General features: G+C 36.0%; 1 protein-coding gene across 1 annotated transcript; it reads left to right on the top strand.

Annotated features, from left to right (window-relative positions):
• The first annotated feature begins 2262 nt into the window (after positions 1–2262).
• On the top strand, positions 2263–9586 carry LOC145685848 (uncharacterized). The gene is made up of 2 exons (XM_081758474.1): positions 2263–5572; positions 8505–9586. Exons 1-2 carry the CDS (start codon positions 3460–3462, stop codon positions 8516–8518), a joined length of 2127 nt encoding a protein of 708 aa, XP_081614600.1. The 5' UTR covers positions 2263–3459; the 3' UTR covers positions 8519–9586.
• The last annotated feature ends 399 nt before the right edge of the window (positions 9587–9985 follow it).

The following is a 9985-nucleotide window of genomic DNA, read 5'->3' as shown; positions in this document are numbered from 1 at the left end:
AAATACTGTATTCGAAATGTGTAATGAAATCAAGAATGTCATTGCAAGACTTCTTTCAGGGAGTCAAAATTTTGTAGATTACCATTTACTCATAATTTTGACGTAAATTCAGTTGGGTCTAGTAGCATTTTAGTACCCCCCCCCCCCATTTTAACTTGCCAGAGATGCCTATTTTGTAATGGAACCAAATGTGGCAATATCACATCACCTAAAAATACAGCATCGGCCCCGCGTAGCGTAGTTCCTAATGCTCTCGCCTTCGGCGCGAGCATTCCCGGGTTCAATTACCGGTGGGGGCACATGGTCGAAGAAGTACTAAAAAGTATTTTCAGGCCATCCACCCTGAATGAGGTTTTCCTCATTCACACCAGACAAATGCCGGGGTGGTACCTAACTTATAGGTCCCAGACCGCTTCCTTCCTTCCCCAATGCTTCCATCCTTCCCTTTCCCCGGATTGTGTGCTCGCGGAGGGACGTCATCTTTCAAACGTGACGGGCTATATGGCCTTAGATGCCGAAATCCCACAAATCTAAATTTTATCCTCAAAAAGTATTGCATTGCAAGCTATCGTCTGTAAGGCTGAACACAAAATAACATTCAATAGCAAGTGACAAAAGTCCCTTTTGAGTACGAAAATGGTAACTTCAGTTTTGATAATTTACAATTCGTTTTATTATTATTATTATTATTATTATTTATATTATTATTATTATTATTATTATTATTTCTTTCTTTCTTTCTTTCTTTCTTGTTTGTTTTGAGTTTTCCGAAACTGAAAAATAATATTAAAGCTACATTTTAAAATATCTGCCATCAGCTTGTAATATTTTATCGTACATAATGTCAAAACAAAACTATAAATACGTCTGGATATGGTTAAAAAAAATGTGTATATTTAAACGGTGAAACGCTTTCATAAGAAATGCTATTGTAGGTTGTGTTGCCACGAGACGAGACATTTCTCGTGTCTCGTCTCGTCTCGTATCGTAAACGAGACGAGACACGAGACGAGACAGAACCTTTTAGACGAGACACGAGACAAGACAGACTACTTGGCCCGTCTCGAAAACGAGACGAGACACGAGACGAGACGGGACGTCTCTTGAAATGTCTCGTCTCGTCTCGGTTCTCGAAAATGAAAACGCTGGCGGAAATGGCCAAGATTGAAATTGCCAGTAGTCATATAGATTGCAAAAGGAGAAGACATGTTTGTGTGAAAACATGTTGAAAGCCTTCATAGAAAAGTGTCCTCTGTCTATTGAATGAAACAATCGTGATACATGAGCTTCCAGGAATATCATCCTTAATGTCTTGTCCCCAATTCCCCTTGCTGTAAACTGAGGAATTCTCATTTTTTTCATTTCTGGCTGGAATGATGACAAACAAAATCAAAGACAGGGAAGATTTTTACAAGGTCAAGAAACCGAACTACCACGACCATCTATTCAATTTGAAAACTGGATAAGGTCTACACTCATTACAGGCTGTAGTTGAAAGTTCTGGCTGAGATGGCGGAAGAAAACAGAACACACTACACTTGTCTTTATTCTCTGGTGGCGGTATTCTTTTTGCTATATGAACCGAAAACGGCAATTGAAGTATGTCATCTTGCAACTAAAATTTTGTCTTCTCTCTCTCTCTCTCACACACACACACACACACACACATACACATAAGAAAACACTTTTACCATTTTACCAATCGCTCGCTTATTATACAGCAGTCATGTTGTAAAATTCACCTCTTTGTTTGGAAGGCGGTCGAAGGACAAAAAAAGCGAAGATATTATCGACGAACCCTTCAAATTGTTTGCTTTCAGCAAATTTATGATACTAACAATAACACTTTAAGTGAAGAGTTTTACAGGGGGACCTTCGTTTTGTTACGCGGAAATGTTTGATCTGACCTCTGCGAAATTGCCCTCTGCTTCCATGTTGAGAGGAGGGGAATACTTCTCTTTCCTAGTGAATAATATTCATTAGGACCTAAATTATCTTCAGAAATGTTTTCTTACAGAGTGAAAAGAACATTTGGTATAATATTCATGGAACTCCGTTGAAAGCAGAAAATATCATGAGAATGATCAAAATTCGAACATTGAAGAACATAATTAAGAGAAAAGAAATAGGATACCCATAATTTTAAACCTGCTATAAAATGTATATCCTATATTTTTACTAATTTCTTACTCCCATGAAAGTATCTTGGGGAGGATATTCTCTCCAATTTTTTCAGACTGAAATCCTTTTATCCCGTACGATTTCGCCCCCTGACACAATACGAAAAAACAAATGCTGTTAAAATCCATACACATGACCCTTCCGGGACTCAACCCGGGGCCTTCAAGCCGATGGTCTATCCCCGCAGACCGCTCGGCTTGGTATGAAGATTGTAACGTAATCGACACATAAATGAAAATATTGTAAATTAATATTAGAAACTTGATAGGTTATAGAATGAGGACTTTTACGCTCACCTGTAATGTGAGCGCCTCTAGTGGCGATTCTCTGAATTATAAACCTTCTTCCTTGATGTAGAAGGAATGACCGCCATTGTGGTTTCTGAACTAAGTGAAGAACGTGGTGGCAACGACTCTCCTCTACAATCATGAATTTTCATGATTTCTCGGCAACGAAATTACTCTAAAGCATGCTATTTTGTAAATCAGGTTTGATTCTTAATAGAAATAACTTTTCAGGCGATGCGTTTGGCAATTTCGGATATTAGGAGAGAAAAGAATTTACGTGATTTCTTGCTTCTTTCGTGCCATGTTATATATATTTAAATTACATTTCTTAGTCCTCATGTCTATAACTAGTGTCTATTAATATTTAATGTGCTTATTATATATGTCTGGTGTATTCATATATGTTTCTTTTGTGCTAGTAGCTCAACTGAGGTAATTTTGCTATTTAAGAATTTTCTTGTTAAACTCGAGCCAACATGTGTTAGTTTGTTAGCTTCAATAAGCTTTAATGGCTGTTGACTCAACTTATTTAAAGGAACTTTCGAAGTGAAATTAACTATTAAATCGAACGAACCTATGAGAGACATTCTATATTTAGTTTTGTGGAAATTTAAAATTGAAATTGTTAAAATCTAAGTGAAAATAGAATTACAGCCAAAGAACATTTTTCATGAGTATTACCTATTTATCTTCTTGTTGTTATATATATATATATTTTTCTGTTACTAGTTACAATAAAAAGAGGACTAAACATAGATAGTGTTAATCAAACTATTTCCATGCATATCTCATTCCGCCGCCACTTAATTTGTATGAGCAAACATTTTTTTTTTCTTCTTTCGGAGTATTTTAACCTCTAAATCGCTACATACAAATTATATTTTAAGTTCAGAAACCACAATCGCCTTGTGTTAGCTTTGGTAAAAAGGGCTACACATTGTGCGTGCATGGAAATAAAAAAGAAATTAGTAATTATTGTGAAAAGGGTAACATGGCACGACGAGAGAATTTACTTATAGAATTTTCTGATAGTGAGAACATGTCTGATTATGAAAGTACAGTAGAAGGATCTGAATTGAGTGCAGGTAAAGATGAAGGCCGCCATAGAAATGAAATGGAGGGTACTTGTAATGTAGGAATTCAAACCACATTTCCAATTACGGAACATGTGCCAGTAAGAGGTGCGTGTGAACCATTAAATTGTTTAAATCAGTGTGTAGGTAATTATTCAGAAGGGAGTTCTTCATCTTATAATGAAATTCAAACTACAGGGTGCGATTTTGCGCCGCATTTATTACGAGCTAATCAATTCAAACCGCACAAAATAATGTCTACCTTTTCTCGAATGCAAATGGGTGCTCATGCTCAAACTTCTAATATTTTGCAAGGGCAGAGAATTAGCATAAGAAAAGTGGGTTCAATCGAGGAATCACATGTAAGAAATATTCATTACCCCGAAACTCAGTTTCATGGTTGTATCTTATCTGAATCTAACCCGCATTTTCTTAGGTCTAACATTGAAAGAAGTCAAAATTTAGATTCACATGTAACTGTTAATATGCCTCGTGGCACAGAGGTAATTAGGGGTGACACTGAAGAAACTCACGTAAAACAGCCTTATGCTGATATTAAGAGTACTAATATATTTCAAAATCATTTGAGTAATAATCTTGAAACTGGTAGGCCTATTTTAGGTAATGATAACTTAGGTTTCACTATGGCTAGACCCGCCTTAGCATGTGACTTTCGAAAGCATGTATCCCAGAGTGCCTATGTTGCATTGCAGAAACAAATTCATTCTTTACCGGTGGTTGACGGATCTGAAAGTCATTCTTCTTTCATATTTTTGGTTCGTCTAGACGAAATAATTAGGCGTCAAGAAATGACTATAGAGGTAATTTTAGTTGCGAGTTTAGAACAAACTCGTGGTGAGTTTAACCGCACCTTATATTCCTTCTTGAGTATATCTAATAATTGGGGACAGATTTGTTCTAGTTTGCTTGCAAGATTCGTATCTACAATTAGTAGAACACAATTTGTGAGTCAGTATTTTTACAGAATTATGTTAGAGCACGAAAATATGTATACCTTCTTACAAGAAAAACTAAGTATTGCTAATGTTTTGGGTCTTCACTATGACGATCATGTGTTTTGCGACATAGTAACAAATTTAGTACCTCCGCATATTTATGCAAGATATTTCACAAGTCAGATACCTACTACTGTACCCGAGCTTATGACCATTGCTCAATCTTGCGACCACTTTATCAGGTATAATAATGATTATAGTAAATTAAAGGGGAATGTAAAATTCGCTCAAGGTATTTTGAACTTTTCTAAACCAATGGATGTTTCGGATAAAAACTCTTCACCTCAAAAATCCCATATGGAAAGGAATATTAAGTGCTTTAGATGCAAACAAACTGGACATTTTCAGAACTCCTGTCCTTCCTTACCCAAAGTTACATCTCAAGGAAAATTCTTACCTCGAACTTTGTTAAATCATCTAGAAAGGGACAAACAAGTGCTATTTATTCCAGTAACAGTGGATGGTGTTTCAAATTCTTGTATTTTGGACTCAGCGTCTTGTGTAAATTTGATAAGTAGAAAATTTCTGAACCTTATACGTAATAGGGTACAAGTAAATATTATACCCACCAACTTCACCACTGTGGGAATAGGTGAGACTGTTGTAACGCTCCATCAAAAGGTCAAAATTACCATCAAAATTAGTGATACAGACTTTCACTTGTGGTTTTACGTAACAAACTCTACCCATTTCGATCTTCTATTGGGAAATCAGTTCATTTTGGACAATAAGGTTATTATAGACATATCCCAAAAGAAACTTATTATCACCACGTTAAACCTAACAGTGCCTTTACACTGGAGGGAAGATTTAGTGCCTGCTAACGTTGTACGTTCAGATATTTCTTCCAGTGAGTTTAAATCTGTGTTTAGTCAACCAAAATCCACCTATTCCAAACCCAAGGCGCCTGTTCAAAGGAAAAGGAACTATCCTAGTAGCACCATACGGAGTTTGAATGAGGATCCTAGGAAGGAAGGAAGGAGGGAGGAGGAGCCAGTCCAAGGACAAACCGCAGGTAGCACTATTCCTAATCAATTATGTTGTTTTAATAATGTTTTCAATTCCAGGGAATTATATAAGGACACCAATAAAAATTACGAATTGGTCGAGAATGAAAATAATGAGGTAGATAATATTGAAATTTCAGATAGTTTAAAAGAGAGGTATCCTGAATTGGTAGAATATGTTCAAAATTTATGTAATTCCTATTCAGATGTTATCTCGAATTCTTTAGGCGAAATTAAAGATTTTACTTATGAGATAGAAATGGAAGATCCCACACCTGTTAGATTACAACCGTACCAAGTTACAGGAAGTAAATTAAAAGAACTGGAATCCCATATTGATGAGCTAATAAAAGAGGGCGTTTTAGAAGAGGTTCCCTATTCTCCTTATTCGTCTCCATGTTTTTTGGTGACGAATAACGATAAATCTAAACGTTTAGTTGTGGCCTTCTCAGAAATTAATAAGAAAGTTAGGGTAACCAGTTTTCCTAGCCCACATGTAGAGGCTACTATAGCCAATTTAGGCCAAGATACTCTGTTTTCTCGGTTAGATATTCGGAAAAGTTTCTTTCAGATGAACATCTCTGAAGAAAGCAAGAAATATACTACCATTTGCACGCCCACTCGCTTGCTTGTTCATCGTAAACTCCCAATGGGGTTTAGATGTAGTACGTTTGTTTTAACTAGCTTTATGCACAAGATCTTTGGTGATATGATAGGTAAAAACTTAGAAGTATTTTGTGACGATTTTCTTATACACACCAAAGATGTTGAAACGCACAAGCAAATATTAGAGGAAGTGTTAGAAAGATTGCGTAAATGGGGTATAACTGTTTCGAAAAAGAAATTATCATTATTTCAAACAAAGATAAAGTTTTTAGGATATGAATTTGAAGGTGGCTTTTCTAGAATGGATCCCGACCGTGTAGAAGCTGTGCAAAATCTACCTCAGCCTAAAAACAGGAGAGGCGTTAATCGCATTTGTGGTTACTTAAATTATTATAAGAAATACATACCGGATTATGCCGAAATTATGGCTCCTTTGCATAAATTACGTTCTGTAAAAAATAAATTTCATTGGGGACCACAAGAACAGGAAGCCTTACAACGAGTAAAACAGGCTTTTGTAGATCATGTAATTTTGCGTGTGCCTGATATGGATAAACCTTTTGTTATTCATTGCGACAGTTCATTTAAAAGATTTTCTGCAATTCTTTCGCAGTATGATGAGGAAAAACTTCTAAGACCTGTAGCTTTGTTTTCTAAGGCTGTTCCTGAGTCCGATTGGTCTAAGAACATCTTTGAATTGGAACTTAAATCTCTCTGTTTGGCGCTCCAGAAATTTGAAATGTATTTGATTAAGCCTTGTACTATATTTTCTGACAACTCTTCCTTAACATGGCTATTGCGTAATCACAAAAGAATGAGGAAGTATGGAACGTTAATTGAAAAAATATCGCGATTTCAATTTAAAATTATTCATTTAAGAACGTCTCAGAACTTTTTGGCAGATTTCTGGTCTAGAGTTAACAATGGGGTGGAATTTCATAATTTTGACGATCAATATAACGAAATTCAAGATTTTAAAGGACAAACAGTAAATTTATCTTTGGCTAATTTCTGGAATGCACCTGTGTTCAGTCGTCCTCTTAAGGAGTTACAAAGTGAAGACCAAGAAATAAAAGGAATTATAGAGCAGGTTAAGCAGGGTCAGCTTGCTGACAAATACAAAATAAATGATGGTATTCTTTTTGTCAAAACTAAAGGAAGGAAAAATCAAGGATGGAGGATTTTAGTGCCTGAAGCCATGAAATACAGCATCATGAAATTCTTTCACGAGGATGAAGTGGGCGGATGTCACACCGGCTTTTCACGGACAGCAGCCAAGATTGCCCAAAGATGCAGTTGGAAGAACTTATTCCTCGACGTTAGGAAGTACGTCCAAGGATGCTTGCGATGTCAGACGTGCAAGGATGGTAACAGGAAGAAACAGGGTGTTTATTACTCCCGGAAAACAACCAGACCTAACCACTGCTGGTATTTTGATACCGCCGGGCCGTTCCCAAATTCAGGACCGTTTAGGCATCTATTCATTGTTTGTGACGCTGCATCCAGGTTTGTGATGATTGAACCACTAAGATCTTTAAACTCCAAGGTTATTTGCAGTAAGCTGGAAAACCTTTACTTTCTTCTGGGAATTCCTAATAAAGTCGTCCACGATCGTGCGCAGATCTTCACAAGTTTCTACATGAAGCAACATCTTTTTAGCCTTGGTATTCAGGACATTACTACGGCTCCCTACTCACCTAGCAGCAACCAGGCGGAGAGACAGATTCGATCGATTAAGAACATTCTGAGAACGTATGTTAATGAGCATCAATCAGATTGGGCCCAATACATCAAGAAAATACAGTATACGCTCAACATGTGTGTCTCAGAATCGACTGGATTTGAGCCGGCGGAGGTCTATCTTGGTCGTAAGTTGTCCTCACCCTTGGATGTTCTATGGGAATTAAACTTGGAAGAACTAGACGGAACTCCTGATAAAGAAGAGAAAATGGCGAAACTTGTCGAAAACATTGATCGATCTTGGAAAAGAAAGCAGAAATGTTACTCTAAAACCAGAAACTTGCCAAATTATCATAGAGACCAGTTAGTTTTGGTAAAGAAGTTCCAAAAGGCCTCAATTATTAAACATTTTACTCCTAAGTTAAGTCCTTTATTCGAAGGTCCCTTTAAAGTTTTGAGCAAACCTAATTTAAATACATTGTGGTTGCAAGAGGTTGCAAATCCTAAGCGTATCATTAAGAGAAATGTTAATCACGTTAAGCCTTATAATTCAGTAAGCCAAACGTAAAATGTAATAGAAAAAAAAAATTTTAAAATGTAACAATAATATTCTGTACAGTTATTTTGTGTGTTTTTCATTTTTGTATTTTCCAGATATCTGGCAGTGAAGTGTATAGTGTCTTAGTGTAGTGAGATGTGAAAGAGTGTATCATCTTATCATAATACCGCGGTATTTCATCCATAAGAGTTGTGTCCATAAGTTGTAAGTGGTCGTCGCTGGAATTACTGTATGTATTATATTTTTTTTATTTTTGCAATGGTCATAGTCTATTATCCTTTATGTGCCGATTAACTTCTGTAGTCTAAAATATATATGTATTTATACATATATATTTTGGCGGGGACAGGGAATTTTTATGTAACGTAATCGACACATAAATGAAAATATTGTAAATTAATATTAGAAACTTGATAGGTTATAGAATGAGGACATTTACGCTCACCTGTAATGTGAGCGCCTCTAGTGGCGATTCTCTGAATTATAAACCTTCTTCCTTGATGTAGAAGGAATGACCGCCATTGTGGTTTCTGAACTAAGTGAAGAACGTGGTGGCAACGACTCTCCTCTACAATCATGAATTTTCATGATTTCTCGGCAACGAAATTACTCTAAAGCATGCTATTTTGTAAATCAGGTTTGATTCTTAATAGAAATAACTTTTCAGGCGATGCGTTTGGCAATTTCGGATATTAGGAGAGAAAAGAATTTACGTGATTTCTTGCTTCTTTCGTGCCATGTTATATATATTTAAATTACATTTCTTAGTCCTCATGTCTATAACTAGTGTCTATTAATATTTAATGTGCTTATTATATATGTCTGGTGTATTCATATATGTTTCTTTTGTGCTAGTAGCTCAACTGAGGTAATTTTGCTATTTAAGAATTTTCTTGTTAAACTCGAGCCAACATGTGTTAGTTTGTTAGCTTCAATAAGCTTTAATGGCTGTTGACTCAACTTATTTAAAGGAACTTTCGAAGTGAAATTAACTATTAAATCGAACGAACCTATGAGAGACATTCTATATTTAGTTTTGTGGAAATTTAAAATTGAAATTGTTAAAATCTAAGTGAAAATAGAATTACAGCCAAAGAACATTTTTCATGAGTATTACCTATTTATCTTCTTGTTGTTATATATATATATATATTTCTGTTACTAGTTACAATAAAAAGAGGACTAAACATAGATAGTGTTAATCAAACTATTTCCATGCATATCTCATTCCGCCGCCACTTAATTTGTATGAGCAAACATTTTTTTTTTCTTCTTTCGGAGTATTTTAACCTCTAAATCGCTACAAGATGTACGTTGTATGATTACGAATAGATCACGACAATATAAGAACTTTAATCCAAAATGACCACCCAAAAATCAACTACTTTTCTAGACCACTAGCTAATCTAGGTGTAATGTTATGAGTTTGTTACACAAACGGGGCAACCACCATATAGTGGCACACACTCCGCGGTTATAGGAACAGATTTGTACCATGGAGGTGAAGACTGACCCTAAGCATTCTTTGGTCCGATGTGCCATTCAGCTTCCAATACTGTGGCACTTTAAGTAGAGC

The sequence above is a fragment of the Thermobia domestica genome, chromosome 5 (genome assembly GCF_964235325.1).
Source record: "Thermobia domestica chromosome 5, izTheDome1.hap1.1, whole genome shotgun sequence".
In the NCBI taxonomy this organism is placed as follows: domain Eukaryota; kingdom Metazoa; phylum Arthropoda; class Insecta; order Zygentoma; family Lepismatidae; genus Thermobia; species Thermobia domestica.
The sequence above is the reverse complement of the archived record's forward strand: the minus strand, read 5'-3'. Positions and strand labels throughout refer to the sequence as shown.